At 40.3% G+C, this 17,696-nt stretch overlaps 2 protein-coding genes across 4 annotated transcripts in view; both read right to left on the reverse strand.

Moving 5' to 3' along the window:
* The window catches only part of LOC148034519 (uncharacterized), a 49,617-nt gene extending 47,974 nt beyond the window's left edge, over positions 1-1,643 (reverse strand). Inside the window, exons 1-3 of the mRNA XM_087680441.1 lie at positions 1,108-1,643; positions 592-1,026; positions 116-232 (exon numbers count right to left, since the gene is read on the reverse strand). Of these exons, the coding sequence (XP_087536567.1) occupies positions 116-232; positions 592-1,026; positions 1,108-1,425 (870 nt within the window). The 5' untranslated portion in view covers positions 1,426-1,643. The remainder of the gene's footprint in view (positions 1-115; positions 233-591; positions 1,027-1,107) is intronic.
* The window catches only part of LOC148034518 (protein BONZAI 1-like), a 127,124-nt gene that overhangs the window by 105,477 nt on the left and 3,951 nt on the right, over positions 1-17,696 (reverse strand). The window lies entirely within an intron of this gene.

Raw genomic sequence — 17,696 nt, forward strand, 5'->3', positions numbered from 1 at the left:
CTCGATAATCTATGCACATGCGCCAAGAGCCATCCTTCTTTTGCACTAAGAGCACTGGTGAGCAAAAAGGAGATGAACTTGGCTAAATCAGCCCTTTCTCTAACAGCTCATTCACCTGGCTCAATATCTCTTTCTGTTGGGCTGCACTAACCCTATACGAAGGTCTATTTGGTGGCCTACTGACTGGCACCAAATCTATTGCATGATCCTCAGACCTCTCTGGTGGCATCAACTGTGATGGTAATGAGTCAGAAAAACAATCACTGAACTAAGACAAGAAAGCAGACCTGTCTCTATCTAACATAGAGAAATTTGACTCGTCATTATCCTTGACATCACGTGCAAAAATCAAGTACGCAGAAAGATGATTCTTTATTACAGATGTAATGGCAGAAGCCGATACAACAGGTACAGACTCTCCTTTAAGCTTCACATCAAGCACATGAGTCTTTTCCCTATGTTCCAAAGTCAGTGTCTTGTTAAAGGCATTCAACACACCATGCTTTCTGAACATCCATGGCATTTCCAACAAGACATCCAGCCTTCAAGTGGCATGATATAAAATTATTCTACATCAACATAAGACTGTACATGAAGACGCAGCTTTCCAAGAATGGGTGTCACAGTCTTTGAGTGACCAGGACACGCCAACCCTGCCTCTGCTGTGTAGCCCATTTCATCTGCTCTGATACCCAAAATAGAGGTCAACTCTGGTGAGATAAAGTTTGCCTTAGCTCCAGGATCAAAGAAAATGAGTACATGTTGATCCCTAACTTTACCCCAAGCTCTGCAGAGCTCATTTGCATCCGAGTATGGCTTGTCTCCCAACATATCTGGCACTAAACCTGCTGAAGGTTTGGCCTTCTTTCCTTTCCTGTCCTCTTTATCATCATCAACTGGTCTCTTATTCTTGTCCGGACAATTAGACGCAATATGACCAGTTTGCTCACAGATAAAGCATTTCCTCTCAGCCATTAAAGCCTTTCTCTCTTCAAGAGACTTGCGCACAAAAGGTTTCTTCTGGTCCTTTGGCTGCTGTCCAAAGAACTTGGCTGGCTTCTTCTTGAAATGCCAAGATTTACCTGTGCTTTGAGAAATTTGAGAAACCTGTTTACCAAATGGCTTCTTTGCTGAAAATTTTTCAGATTTGTCCTGTTTAATGCTGCCCCCAAAACCACTTGACTGTCCCAACAATAATGCATTTCCTGTGGTAGCATTCTCAATTAACTGAGTCAAAGTGGTGACCTTTGTCTTTGTACAATAATTCCGGAGTTCCTTGGGCAGCCCACAGCAATATTTCTCTATCTGCTCGGTCAATGGCACAATCCTGTAAGAAGTGACTAGAAGCAAAGCCTTCCAAAACTTCTTATTATAGTCTTCCAAATCCTTGCATTTAGATGCATCCAAATTGTGCCAAGCTGACATAACATCGATCTCAAATTCATTGGTCAACCAAGCAGAAGCAAATACTTGCTTGAAGTAAGTCCAAGTGGCAGGAGCCTGTCCTTGCACCAATAGTGTACTCCACCACTGACTAGCATTGTCTTTAAGAAAACCGGCAGCTTTCCGGACCTTAGAAGGCTCTGTAAAGTTTCCTCCTGCAAATGCGGCATCAAATTGCTGTAAGAAAGAGAGAGCCTTAATCCTATCTTCAAATCCTCGAAAGATGTCAAACTATACGGCTGCACCACCTTCCTTGTATGGCTTTGGCTTCTCATGAGCCATCAAAGGGTCCGTAGGATATGCCTGCAACATAGGAACACTAACAGATGGCATGGGAATTGCCGGACCACTAACTACAGGGCTTGTAGACAATACTTGCTTGCTGGTTTTGATAACCAACCATACCAAAAGTGCCCTGTGGCATGCCAAAACTGCCCTGAACTCCCTGAAATCCAAGCTGCATGCCTATATTGCCATACATGGGGTTTCGCATAAAACCCTATGCACCCCCAAACATTGTTCCTGGTACATAAATCTGGTTTCTAGGTGCATAACCAGCCATACCCTGAAATACAGATCCACCTCCAAAGTACCCAGGATGTACAGAGGTCGGTGGGAAAACCTATGGTAAAGCCTGAAAACTCTTTCCCTGTCCATTTAGGCCAACATTTGGCAGCTGTAAAGTGGTAGGCTGAACTGGCAATGCCTGTGTAACTAGTGTTTCCGCCACCTGTTCCTAGACAGTCGGAACCAATCTTGGAGTCTCCATTGACTCTGCAAGCTGCCTTGGTGTTTCCACTGAATCTCAGCATGCTTACCCTTATCCTGGACCTCTACTGGATCCGAAATCTTTGCAGATGGCTGCAAAAGTGCCAAAAACCTTGGATTCTGCATCACTTGAGCAAACATACTCACAGCAGCAACTAACTGAGTCTTGAAAGTATCTTCATCCATAGAAGAAGCCGTAAGAACTTGTGGCTCAACCATAACAGGAGGAGTAACAAACTATGGAGGTCTAGAAGACTCTCCCACCTCATGAACAACAGGGATCTCCTGTGATGAAGACGCTTCCTCTCTGGTGTCTTCCTTTCTATCAGCCATAATGCACAATTCTGTGTCTTACACCCAAACAGACCTTGGCTCACTCTTTAGGAAAGAAGTGATTCGATCCCGGAAATGGAACCATGAAACCGACCTGTTCACTGAAAAGGGCGGTAGTGTACAACCAAAATACATAAATGCTTTCACCCAATTTACAGTCATCCACTTTACCTGAACTTAAAGACACAGAATCAAGAAGAAAATCAGGAAGCTAAAATGCTCCTGTTGCCACACAGACACCCTGTTGGCCCCTAAGTTAGGCGCCCCTTGCGGTATTTCTTTATTTTTAAAAAGAGAAAGTACAATGGGCTGTCTTTCACCTATTCTGGGTAAAATTTGGCAACATAACAATACAATTACTGATCCAAAACAAGCTGACCAGGAGGGGAAACTCTGCCCAAGTCTGAATCTTCTGATTGGAGTGCAGAATTGACCATTTCAGCTTGCTGTAACTACTGGTTCAGACCTGTTCTGAAACCTCTTTACAACTCATACTATTCCCTGTACTGTTCAGCCCACTGTAATTACTGGTTTGGACCTGTTCTGAGACCTGTTTTCAGTTCATACTACTCCCTGCACTGTCCTGCATCATTTGGGCAAAGTGCCCCTTGATTCTGACATCAATTGGGCTCTGAAATACCCTCTGAACAGTCCAGAATCAGTTCTGGCTTAGTGCTGTTTCAAGCACTTGCTTGGTGAGGTTACCACCCTCACCTGTCCCTGCTGGGACAGCATACAACTGCTCCTGTTCCTGGAGAAAGGAGGCTCTTGCCTCATGCAAAATCAGCATATTCCACACAGCTGTACCTGAATCAGAAGAAAGGCCCTTGATTCTGCAGCATAACCAAACTGTCAAGGAGAGAGAGAGAGAGTAGGAAGCAGGCTCAGCCCTCTGTGCATCATAGACAGAGTAGATCAGCTCTCAAGAGCTCTTCCTCTGCAGCAATCCCTCTCAAATGAGCCCCTACATGCCAAAAAACTGCACGCCAGCCCTCTTTTGAAGAGGTAAGTGCACACGTGTGCCAAGTGGCAGCACTGAAGGATATTTCCCATTCCAGCCTTCCGGTCTAAAATTCTCCATCTTCGGTGCGAAATTTGACCTCGGCACAGACCAAAAGATTGATCCTCGTGCAAAAACGAAGATAATGACGCGAACAGATTTTGAAGTCCAAAAATAGTAACTCCCTAAATTTTAGGAGTTGCTTCCATTGCATCCCACCAGTCTTCTGACCCTCTTTGCAGACTATGGCTACATCCAAATTTGCAATGTAACTCAACTGAAAGTGAATTTCCACTGATGACCCCACATGGACTAATCTCTTGAAGATTTGTCCATCTTCACTTTGAACTAGTCTCTTCCAGGCTAGTTTTTCAACACACTTGTCCATATACACTTTCACAAGTCTCTTCCAGACTTGTATTGGACCTTAACTGTCCAGTCTTGACTCACTAGACATTCCTGTCCGTTTCACATACTGGCCATGCAACTCACGCGTTTAGATTTCAAGAAGGATCCTTCTAAAAAGAAAAACCAAATAAAATATGTAATAAAGAAATCAACAAAAAAGGTAATAGTTGTCACAATCTTGTGACATCTTGCTTACTACCAAATACTGAAATCGATCTTATTATCTGCCTACCAAATCCACAAGTAATACCTTTCCTCAATTGTGCCTCGAGGTTAGTAAAAGCCCTTCCACTTAGCCATACAATGCTTGAAGGCTCAATTCTTATGCTCCTTTAGCAACTTCCTTTGATTCAAATTTATCCCTTATTACTTGGAAGTTCCTTCTTTCTCAATACCAAATATACTTCAATTATATTGAGTAAATCTTAATCTATTATTCCCATCTCGCTTAGCGTCCCTGCGGCGAGTGACTTCACGAACCCCCCCGCACGGATTCTGTGCGACACCGGTTGGCCGATATATCAAATGGATGTCAAGAGTGCCTTCCTGAATGGCTATTTGGAGAAGGAAGTCTATGTGGAGTAACTACCGGGCTTTCCTTTAGGAAACCCAAGGGATAAGGTATTCCACTTGCAAAAAGCTCTTTATGGGTTGAAGCAAGCACTGCGATCTTGGTTCCATAGGATGGATGAGTTCTTGCAGACTCATGGATATCATTCTAACCCTTATGACCCAAACTTATATGTTTCGATCTACTGCAAAGGGAGTCAGCTATATCCTGCTATATGTTGACGAATTACTCATCACAAGCTCAAATTTTACTACCATAGCAGACATCAAGGCAAAGCTTAGTGCTACTTTTGAGATGACAGACCTTGGTTTGTTGTCTTATTTTTTGGGGATGGAGGTAGTTCGTTCTGGGGGATGCATTTTTGTGTCACAGCAAAAGTACGCACTTCAGCTAGTGGAACAGCACACTTCGGATCAAACATGGCCAGTGGCCACACCTCTTGATTCTATTGTCCACTTGTCGAAGGATACCCCAGGACAGCCCTTCGATACACATACCTATCGCTCTGTTGTAGGAAAACTTCTTTGGTAAACTCACACTAGGCCAGATTTAGCTTACTCAATCAACATACTCGGTCAATATTTCACACCACCTAGGATGTCACATTGGATTGCATGTCTTCGTGTGTTGCGTTATTTACGTTGTACTTATTCTTATGGCCTGGCCTATGGTTTTGATTTATGTTTGCACAGATACACTGATTCTGATTGGGCAAGAAATCCCAAGGGCCGACATCCAACATTCTCATGGCAACTACCTCTTTACCTTAGGCACGGCTCCCATTTCTTAGTCAAGCCATAAGCAAGAGATGGTAGCGGCTTCCACGACCGAGGCTGAGTACCAGCCTCTCTTCGATGGCACCACCGAGACCATCTACCCGAGGAGTTTAATAGCGGCACTTCATTTCCCATGCGACCCTCCCACCGTTGTCTCCTATGACAACCAGAGTGCCATTGCCCTTACGGGCAATCCGATCATTACACCACAGACGCGACATGTGGGAGTCCACTTTCATTTTTCCAAAAAGCAGTTTGAGGTAGGCACTATCCGCCTAGAGTTTGTGCCTACATCCGATAATTTTGCAAATATTTTGACTAAAGTGATCGACCGACCGATTCTTCAATACTTGTTACCCAGGATCGGTTTGGATACACTCTCCCCTACTTCTTTAGCTTGATGGGGAGAGGGTGCTTCCCTCTTGCTTTCCCTTCCAGTTTGAGAGGGGACGGCTTCTACTCCTGATAGTGACAGTGATGTTGCTTACTTTCGACATTCATTCATTTATTCTTTTGTATTGTATTATGGACATTTGTAACTTCATCCGCACTGTCACGATGATATGATTGTAAAAGGGTGCTTAGGCAAGTGAGCAATTCCCCTACAAGGGCACTGACCAAGTGGCACCGTTGCATTGCATCTTGCGTGGGCATGACATTTTGCATCACCCTTTGCACTAACCCATGTATTGGTATTCTATTCATGTAAACATGCATCTATGTGCATTTATCTCTTTCAGTCTTTTGCAGTGATCGACTCTAGATCCACCATAATCGTAGCATTTCCCATGGCAGTCTCCAAAGCAATTTTTTCCTTAGCTTCCTTGCTTGCTTTGCTTGTCTTGCTTGCTTCACATGTTTGCTATATCCACACCTTAGCCTTATTCTTCTTCACCGACACCCAATAATGGTAGGGATAGTATGCTTGTTTTGTGAAGGTCTTGTGTCTGACCATCCTTTATCATTCTCCAGTTTGGGACACGGATACTCAATAGGACGAAAACTAATTTGAACCCCACACTTAATGCTAAACCTATCAAATTCCAAAAAAAAAAATACATAGTTGATTCCATCTGTCTTTGTAGGGTGTGGTAGACCAAGGGCAACCGATATGCACCCTTTGTCCGATGCCCTATCCTCTCTGGGGTGATCACGTGGGCTCCCTTGGTAAGATAATCATCGCCTTTGTAGTCTTAGTAGGCCACTGGACAGCTGACGTGCACCCTTTGTCCGATGCTCTGGATGCTTTGGGTGGGACGCCTTCGGATAAAAGATCTTTCTCGCGGCACCGTTGTTAGGCCTAAGAGAGGATGTTGAGCTAAAAATGCATTAGCTTTACTTAAGCAACCCCAAAACTTGCTTAATTAATGAAGAAACCTTGTTTATTTAAAAGAAACACAATCCTAGACAGTTTCTGTGTCCCATAAGCACAAACCTACTTGGGAGAGACCAAACTTTCTATAAATACGTATACTGCCCTCCATTCAACCCTTAATCTCGTTTTTATAGATTTCAGGTGTTTTAGCTTACTACCTACACCCCGTTTGTGGAGGACATCTCAACCGAAGCTATCCATTGCTATCTACATTAGTTGGTGCATGATTTTCAGCCCTCTTCTCGCAATTTGGAGCTGGACCCAGCCAGACAACTGTTCTTTCTATATAAACCTGCTGTCGTGTTGCCTGTCATGTCATCTATAACCTGCATTTAGTAGTTTTCTCTCTCCTCCAACTGTTGCCCAACTTCTGTAGGTTGTCACTAGGCTATCCATCAACCTGCGTTTGATCCAGCTTGTCACTGCTGCATTTGCTAGTGTTCAACATCCAAAGCCTGCCTTGCTGCAATTCGAGATCCATTCAAAGTACGCCACTCTCTCCAGCTCATTATCCCTGCCCTGATCCTTGAGATACAGGAGTTTGAGGTTCAGTATTCATTCACTGCATAGTGTGTTTGCTGCATCAGCATTGTATATTCAACAGTTATATCACTTCAGTTATTTTATGTGTTCATTGTCTCTGAGTTACCCTAACCCTAATTGAGTTCTTTTATCAATCTGTGCTTTGTCGTACGATTGTTATTTGTGTTTCTGTGTTAGAGTATTTCTTCACACAAGGCACTCAATAAAATTATAATTCGGAATAGGTTTCTCATTCCAAGAATTGATGATATCTTGGATAGATTGGATTGATCCAAAGTATTCAGCCAGATTGACTTGAAGGGTGACTACCATTAGACAAGGATTGCTCCTTGAGATATTCATAAAACAACATTCATGATAACTTTTGGTTTGTATGAGTTTCTTGTGCTATCATTTTGTCTCATCAATGCTCTTGCAACCTTTAATAGAATGATGGAAAGAATCTTTAAAGTACATCGAAAGCTTACATATACTTTCTTTGATGATATTTTGGTTCATTCAAAAGATAGAAAAGAGCATAAGCAACACTTGAAAATAGTATTTCAAGAACTCTGCAAACACCAACTTTATGTGAATAGTGAAAAGAGTGAATCTTTTATAGAAGAGATTCACTCCTTCAACCATATTGTTTCCAAAGATAGGATCCCGACGGATCCAAAAAAAAAATCAAGGCTATGGTAGAAAGGCCAAAATTAATTGGTTTTCATGAAGTTCAAAGTTTCTTGGGATTATGCTCTTATTACAAGAGATTCATTAAATAGTTTGCAATGGTTGCTGAACCATTGCATGATTTAACCAAGAAAGCAATGGCATTCCAATGGACCGAACTAAATAAGAAAGCTTCTAAAGCTCTAAAGTTCTATATCAACAAAATACCTATTTTAATTATACCTAATTTATCAAAACCTTTCTTTATGAAATGTGATGCCTCAGGAGACTACATTGGTACAATCTTAAACCAAGAAGGACATGCAATTACTCATGTAAGCAAAAGGTTACAAAATGCAAAAAATAATGCTACTGTCTATGAAAGGAGTTAATGGCCATCATTTAAGCTTTAAAAGATTGGAGATACTATCTTTCAGGTAAAGAATTTCTCATCAAGACGAACCATGGCAATCTGAGACATTTTCTCAACCAACCAAAGACTTCTAAAAAGCATATTCGATAGGCCAATTATTTTGCTCAATTTGACTTTCAAATACTGCATATTCCTCGAAAGCAAAACAAGGCAACACATGCCCTATCAAGAAGACCTCAAATTCATGCCATATCCATGATTCATCATACAAATTTTCACTAGTACGAATAACATATATACTTCTGATGAAGATTTTAAAATCATATGGAAGATTTTACAACTTGGTGAAAGGATAAATCCTTATATTATCAAAGATGGATTTCTTTTGATAGAGTATAAGTTATATATTACTAAAGATTTCAAGTCTAAAGTAATAAAAGAATGCCATGTGGCTCTTTACATGGCTCGCTCTTTACATAGCTCATCATGGTATTTTGGCCACAACCAAGGCACTTAAAATGTTTTTTTTTTTTTAAACCAAGTCTTTGACAAGACATTGAACAATTTATCAAAGAATATATTGTGTGCCAAAAGATTAAGTTTGATTGCCAAAAGCCTACAAAGCTTTTGCAACCATTACCAATTCCAAGCCAACCTTGGGAAACCATTACTATGAATTTTATTTTTAGCTTGTCAAAATCAACAAATGGCAATAATAGCATATGAACTATTATTGATAGGTATCGCAAACATACTCATTTCATTTCACTTAAAAAGACTACCAAGTCTCAACGTACGACTACAATATTTATTCAATAAATCTTTAAGTATTATGGGTTACCACAATCCATTGTGGGTGATAGAGATTCACGAACCACTAGTCTCTTTTAGCGAGCTCTTTTTGAAAATTTTGATACAAATGTTACTTCTTTTTTAATCATCCTCAAACAGATAGTCAAAGTGAGATAGCCAATCTCCCAATATTGGATATGTTGAAGTGCTAGTGCCATGAACTTATAAAGCCAACCAACAATGAAAAAAGTATTTATCTTTAGTAGAATATACCTATAACAACACAATTCCTACTTCTAGAGGTAAAAAATCATTTAAGATCATACATGAAAAACCACTATTACTATCTATTTTTTTAAAAAGAATGAGATATTTCATGCCAATGAATTTGTGCGTGATATGGATACAACTTTTACCCAAGATAAACAAGCTACACAAAAATTTTAAGAAAAACAAAAGAAAGCAACAAATAAGCATAAGAAGCACTTGATTTTACAAAAATGAGATTGGATGTGACTAAATTTTGACAAAGCTTATCTAAGAAGCTCTAACAAGCCTTCACCCCAAGTCACTAAGCTCGCAACAAGAAATTATGGGTCATTTCAAGTCATTGAAAAATTTAATAATTTTATTATAGATTACAACTTCCAGAGCATTAGGAAATTCACAATACTTTTCATATCCATCTTTTGGAGCCTTGTGAAAAGCCTTGACTATTGGAACCTATAATAGAGGATTTATGAAATAGATGAATAAAAGAAAGTATTTCAATCGGAATAAATACTCTTTTATATGATCAAGAAAAAAGAAAGAAACATTTCTAGAAAGTTCCTTTTGAAATTTAAAAACTATTCTCATTTAGATTTTAAATGGATACCAAAAGAGTATTTTAAAGACTATCCAAAAATACTTGCAGCTTTTTTAAAATTTTGTAGAATTAAAAATACTTCAAGCGTCATCTTGAGGACAATACAGATTTCAAGAGCAAGGAATATAACAAATCTTTTGTATATCAATTGTTACCAAGACATATTGGCTCAATTTTTAAGTATTTCAAAATAAGATTAAAAATTCATCTTTATATTCAAGGGTGGCCAATGGCCAAAACCCCCTATAATTATACTTGGGATATCATTGACAAGATACCCAAAAGAAATTAAATGTTTAGTCGAACGGTCGGATTGACCCAAAAGCTCATATGACTAAGATTTTTATACTCAGATAGTCACATTGACTAAAAGTACATATAATGAGTGGTTTCAAAAAGTAAAACTTGATGCTCGTGATCAAAGAAACAAACCACAAACCAATAAATTATATAATGAAGCTCTCCAAAAGCTAAATTTGGAGACTCTTAAAATTTAAAAGATTACTATTTTTAAAAGTTGCTCAAATGAAAATTCTATTCGCTCGTGATCAAAGAAACAAACCACAAACCAATAAATTATATAATAAAGCTCTCCAAAAGCTAAATTTGGAGACTCTTAAAATTTAAAAGATTACTATTTTTAAAAGTTGCTCAAATGAAAATTTAAAAGTTCCTCAAATAAAATTTCAAAAGAAACAATTTTTTCTTTAACAACTATCTCGAATTCTTATTTGAGAGATTTTTAGAGTCGAAGGTTTAGAAACTTTTTTCTCTAAAAAAGTGACATGTAGCATCTAGAATAGGACAGATGTCATTTCGAAGAGACAAGTGTCCCTATAGTTATCATTTTCAACAAACACTAGTCATTTCTAATCTCTACTTTCCACTTTTAAGCACCCAAGCTTCATATCTACATATTGAAAGTCTCTCTTTTCATTTGGAATAGGCTCTCACGCTAAAATTTCAAACACATGCTTTATACTCCCCGATCTATCCCTATCTATCTATCATCCAAAAAATACTTTCTACTTAACTTCATCTAATCCAACCAACAATGAAAAAAATCAACTTGCTACTTAAAGTTCACAAATTAGGGTTTCAAAATCCTAATTTTTAAAATTGCAACGAATCACCCTTTTGTATATGGTTCAAGTACTCCGTGCGCGTAGCTTGTTTCAACAAATTTCTGTGAAGGAGAAGAGGCTGGTTTTCCCTCCCCCCCCTCTCTCTCTCTCTCTCTCTCTCTCTCTCTCTCTCTCTATTTTCATGGTGGTAATTAATCAAGTTGGTTAAGTTCAAAGTATTGTTATTTTTTACCTTATTTTTTACACTTTCAACTGCTTAATTCCATCTCACTACATCTAGTTGTAATTTCTCAACTAAGCACAAAATTCAACACTAGCAAAAAGCCGTACCTTTTGTACATTCTGTGAATGCGAGAAAAGAAAAACCAAAATTGAGTGCCAAGAATGATTTACTTGAAAATAAATCAATGGGGATATCTAAGGATGTACCTACAATCAACCCTCGAAAAATAGCCTCTTTGTTTCATGAAGAGCTCGAAGTGGAAGTAGTTAAAATAGAAATTGAAAAAGGGAAATGTTTGAATCTCGGGGCTCAATTGAAATCCCAAGATCGAGAAAGGTTTGAGGCGGTATTACGAGCACATGTTGGAGAATTTGCTTGGTCTTATACTGACCTTAAAGGTATTAAAGCTGAACTTTGTCAGCATTATATTGATGTGGAACAAGGTACAAAACCCGTATGTCAACGCCAATGGCGAACAAATCCTGTGTATTCAAAACTGGTCAAAACTAAAATTACCAAACTGTTAGATGCGGGATTTATTTATCCTGTTGCATATAGTGAATGGGTTTCTCCTATTGTGATAGTACCCAAGAAGAAGTGACTATTAAACCCTGATTTTTGCACAAATATAATATTTATAGTAAAATTCTCTCTATTATCCACCAAATCTAGCTGAGATCTGCTCCAAATGGCTTAGCTAAGCTAAGATTTTTTTAGAATGGATTAGAGAAGATGAGAGAATGTCAAAGAGCGAAAAATTTCAAAGATTCTTTGCGAAAAAATGGCTAAAGTCGACTGCTACCAACTCTGATCAGCCCAAATTGTTGTTGCCTACTATCACAGAGGTGCCCAATTATTGTCGCATGCATTAAATGTTGCTGCCTGCATTAGTAGGCATTATAAATGTTATCGCTTATATCATCAAGGTCTCTTGTAGTTGCTAGCAACCTCTTGAATATCTCCTCTACAGCAAATTCTGATCAACAAACTCCTGTCTCCCATAAGTTGAAAATTCATTAAATGAATGAAACCAAGCCCAACAAAACGTATTCTCGATTTGCATGGGTATTTTGGCCAAGTGACATCCTTTTAAACCCAAATTTCAGCATTATCCAACCATTACATTAATTTTTAGAATTTAAAAATTGATTTCAACCCTTCTGATTGTGCGAAAAATGAAATGTACCCATCCAAAATTAAATTGACCAGGCCATTTGTAACCTATAGTGGTCTCCAACTTTTGTTGATCCTTAGACTAGCATTAATTAATTAATTAATGCCTCGTTTCTAGTGTCACCACTAACACTTAGTGGCCAAATAACTATCCTAGGGTCAAAACCAAAACCAATTGGCCACCAAAACCCAATCGGCATAATTTAGCACAACTTTTGCCTTTAACACCCATTGTAACCTCAAGGTCCTTGGCTTGTTACTATGAAATAACTGCCATGTGCATCACATGTGCTAAACAACCTTGCACATTTGACTAGTAACTTAATCAAATGTTATCAACAAGACTAAAGCATCTCAAAATTTCACATCCTCGTGAAATCTACAAAACTGTCCTAACAACGTGTATATCAAGAACAAAAAGTTGATAATCACAACACAAGGTTGAGATACCAATAGATGGATCGTAAAATAGAATTTTATCATGAACATCTACTAAAGAAGCTAAGTTGGTGTATTAGTGACTAGGAGCTATCGAATATCAGTTTTGGGATGTGTGGAGTACTATGGACTGAAAAGGTAAGCATAAGAATTGCTCAAGATTGAGTGATGTATTAAACTAATTAGAATATAGCTTCTCAAAAGATTTAGAAAGATATGTGGATGTAGGATATTAGACTAGTTATTAAGCTAAGTGACTAACAATTGAAACTATCTCCTCAAATTAGGGATTCCCTATATTTGTCACATAGTCTTTGAAGGTAAGACATCAAAGATGTTATGATATTTGACATGAAAGAAATTCCAAGTCCTTAAGACAATCCTAAGTATAGTTTTATTGAAACTTCGGCTTAGACTACACAATCTGGTTGCCTTTACTTTTGTGTGAGGGTGATTTAGCAATTTACAGCTCTATGTACATATAACCCTGACCCAAGGCTTTGAATTCTGTCTCTACCTTTGATTCATAAAGGTGAAAGAAAGACACGGGTGCAAGTGATTTCTTAAGGCTGAGAAGACAAAGAAAGAATCCAACATTGTGAAAGGGAGAGAAGGACCGAAGCTTGGACTCCAGAGCTATAGCGGGAGAGCAAGAGCGAGAGAGAGAGAGAGAAAAAATGAGAACTCCAACAGTCACAATGTGTGACTGGGCCTTCCTTTATTCAAACTGTCACTAAAAGAATAAAGAATAAAGTAACTGTGACGGGCGCCCGCCACCTACAGTGTGCAATGGCGGTGACTGTCAGTGTAGTAGTACACGAGCGGCTACGCAGAGGCGCCTTTATCCCCAACAACCTCCCACTTAAAGGCGAATATGCCCTAGTGAGGAGTGAAAAGAAAAAGGAAAAAAAAAAGACAATACAACATGTACACATGTACAGCAGGATGAGGAAAGATGTCATCTCATACCACGCCCATCAACCTCCTGAGGAAGTCAAAGCGCTCTGTAGAAAGACTTTTTGTGAGCAAATCTGCAGGATTTTGGTCAGTCAAGATCTTGCCAAGGTCAACAGACTTGTCCTCAACGACCCCACGTATGAAGTGATACCTCACCTCAATGTGTTTCGTCTTCGCATGGAAAACCGGATTCTTGGCTAACTGAATAGCACTCATAGAATCCGAATGCAGTGTAGGGATAGCATCAACACCAAGATTAGCAACCAACGACCCAACCAAATGGCCTCCTTGCAAGCCTCAATGGCTGCAACATACTCGGCCTCTGTAGTAGAAAGGGCCGTGCATTTCTGCACCCTGGACATCCAAGAAACAGCACCTCCAGCATATATGAATACATAGCCGGAAGTGGACTTCCTACTATCTACATGTCCTGCATAATCAAAGCACGACTCCTGTATCTTGGCTGCCATAGCATATGCACATATCTGCAGTGCCCTTCAGGTACCTCATGATACCCTTCACGGCATCCCAATGCTTCTTGCCAGGTGTAGCCATATAGCGTGCCACAACACCAACTGCAAAGGCAATATCTGAACGAGTGGCTATCATGGCATACATAAAACTACCCACTGCGGATGCATAGGGAATCTTGGCCATCTCGGCCTTCTGCTCTTCTATCTGCGAACAATCAGCCTATGATACCTTCACATAAAAAGGCAATGGACAGCCAATAGGCTTTACATCCTGCATGCGGAAGCGCTCAAGGACTTTATGAATGTACTCCCTCTGTGACAAGTAGAGGAGTCCCTGATGCCTGTCACATCTAATGCACATACCAAGTATGTGAGCGGCCTGTCCCAGATCTTTCATCTCAAAGCTCTTCTTGAGCTGAGCCTTAAGAGCATCTAGCTCATCATGAGCTTTCCTTGCTATCAACATATCATCCACATAGAGTACCAAAATCAATAAAGAACCATCACGAGCTTTCTTTGTGTAAAAACACGGATCCATAGCACTCCGGCTGTAGCCCTGTGACTGCATAAAGGCATCAAACTTATGATACCACTCCCTAGGTGCTTGTTTCAAGCCATAAAGACTTTTCTTCAATTTGTATACTAGGTGCTCCCTGCCAGGTTCTGCAAAGCCCTTAGGCTGCTCCATATAAATCTCATCATGCAAGTCCCCATGTAAGAAAGCCATCTTGACATCCATCTGGTATAAATCCAAGTCAAGCTGAGCAACTAAAGCCAAGACTAAGCGCAGGGTGGTCATCTTAACCACAGGAGAAAAGACCTCATCAAAGTCCACACCATGCTCCCGCTTAAAATCCTTCGCTACCAATCTAGCCTTGTATGCCGACTTGGGGTGTCCAAGGGTACTCTTTAGCTTGTACACCCACTTGCATGGCAAAGCCTTCTTGCCCGTAGGCAACGAAACCAAATCCCAAGTGTCATTCTTATATAGGGAGCCTATCTCAAACTGCATAGCTCTCTCCCAGGAGTGACTGTCACCCCTGCGCATAGCCTCATCATAAGTGAAAGGCTCTCCTCTATCTGTAACCAAGACATAATGCATCGAGGGTTGAAATCTATCTGGTGGGCATCTGTCTCTAGTAGACCGTCTCACGGCAGACTCTGATGTCTACCCAGCTGCCTTGACCAAGAGCATCTACTGCAGCTGTAGGCTGTCCAACTGGCTCTGCGGGAGCTCTCGGCTCCTCCTGAAATATGACCCTGCGGATCTCAACAACTCTCTCAGACTGCCTATGCATTTTGTCTTCATGGAAGACTACATCATGACTGCGGATGACTTTCTGCAACTCCGAATCCCAAAGACGGTAATCCATCTCGCCTGCATTCCCATAACCAAGGAAAATGCATTTGACACTCTTGGAATCCGGCTTACTTCTCTTGTCCCTGGGCACATGGCAAAATGCCTCACATCCAAAGACACGGAGATACGCATAAAAGGGAGGTTTTCATGTCCATACCTCCTCTGCAACCTGAAAATCCAAACTACTAGAGGGTGATCTGTTTATGACATACATAGCTGTACTAACTGCCTCAGCCTAAAAGCTCTGTGATAGGCCTACATAGCTAGGCATACTGCGTACACGCTCCTGGATGGTTCTATTCATCAGCCAAACCATTCTGGAAAGGGTATAGGGAGCGGTCAACTGACGCTTAATACCCCTCTCATCACATAACTGCTCAAAAGCACATGAGACATACTCACCCCCATTATCTGTCCTTAGGCATTTTAGCTATACCCAGATTGGTTCTCAACCAATGCAAGCCATCTCTGAAACACAGTTAAAACATCGGATTTCAGCTTAATGGGATAAGCCCAAACTTTCCGTGAAAAATCATCTATGAACGTAACAAAATACTTTGCACCACCCATAGACTGACAAGCCATAGACCCACAGACATCCGAATATACCAATGCCAAGGGCTCACTCATGCATGGCCTACCAGACTTCTTATGCGTAGACCTAGTCTACCTGCCATAAAGACAATGCTCACATGAATCAAAACATGCATAATCAAGGGGCGGTAAGTACTGCAAACCAGAAAGCATTTTCATTTCCTTCAAAGACATATGGCCCAAATGAACATGCCAAAGAGATACATGTGGAATAGAACCCACAGACAAAACATGATCAAGGAAAAAAGCTGATACAATCAAGGTGTAGAGACTACCAGGCTTGGCACCTCTCGCAATCACAAGTCTACCACGAGTGATCTTCCATGCAGAGTCTCCAAAAGATACATGATAACCTGCGTCATAAAGCTGTCCAACTAACATGAGACTGCGTGTCAAAGCAGGTATATGACGTACATCCTGCATAACAAAACTGCTGCCATAAGGAAACTGCAGCCTAACATCACCAATGCCCACAATATCAAGAGAGTTGTCATCACCCAAGCGCACAGTACCCGAAATAGTACGGTATGAATGAAACCACTCTTGGCAAGTTGTCACATGAAAGAATGCACCTGAGTCCAAGAGCCAACACATCCTCAGGTTGCATAACATTGATCTCTTCAATTTTAACACTGGATTTTGCAAGCACTATACTGCAATCAAAAGACTTATCCTGCACTTTGTCTTTCCCCTTATCTTTGCACCTTTCATTGTGCAATTCATGGCATTGTGCCCTAATATGACCCTTTTTCCCACAATGGTAACAAGTAACATCTGCATTCCTGCCACGGGATTTACTACATGACTTCCCACGAGACTTGGACCGAGATTTCTGAGAATCCTGTCCACGACCACTACCACTGCCATGCTTTCCATATCCATCATTCATGCCTCTAACTGTCATAGCATGAGACACACGAGAGGCATCCAAATTCTTACGGTTAACCTCTTTTTGCAGAAGACCACTCTCAACATCAAATAATTTCAAGGTAGTAGTAGAGGCACATAATGCAGTGCGGAATACATCCCATGGCTCATTAAGAGTACCAAGCAAGAAAAGAGGAGTGACATCCTCTATAAAAGTGATGTCCTGCGAAGTCAAGTTCTTGAGTATAGCATGGAACTAGCTCAAGTGAGCAGACAGTCACATTCTCCTTCATGCGCAGATCCATAAGCTACTTCAGCCAATACATCTGACTCGCTGGACTTTTCTTGTCATAGAGATTCTTGATTTTATCCCACAACTGCCATGCACTCTGTTCTTCCTCAAATACATTGTAGTGAACCTGTTCTATGAGAGAATACAATGGTGGACTTGCATAACTCATCAAGCTCAAGTCATTCCTCATCTGGCATAGTTGCAGGCAGATGCTCGCTTAACCTCAAGGGTTTGATCTGCGATTTCTGCACCACCACCTGCCAAATCTGGCTCTTCCAATAAGAGTAATTTGTGCCATCAAACTTAGTGATGTTGAAAATAACATAATCAGTGAAC

Source organism: Lygodium microphyllum, chromosome 6 (assembly GCF_053477565.2).
Source record: "Lygodium microphyllum isolate KBCC chromosome 6, Lygodium_microphyllum_v1.1.10, whole genome shotgun sequence".
Taxonomy (NCBI): domain Eukaryota; kingdom Viridiplantae; phylum Streptophyta; class Polypodiopsida; order Schizaeales; family Lygodiaceae; genus Lygodium; species Lygodium microphyllum.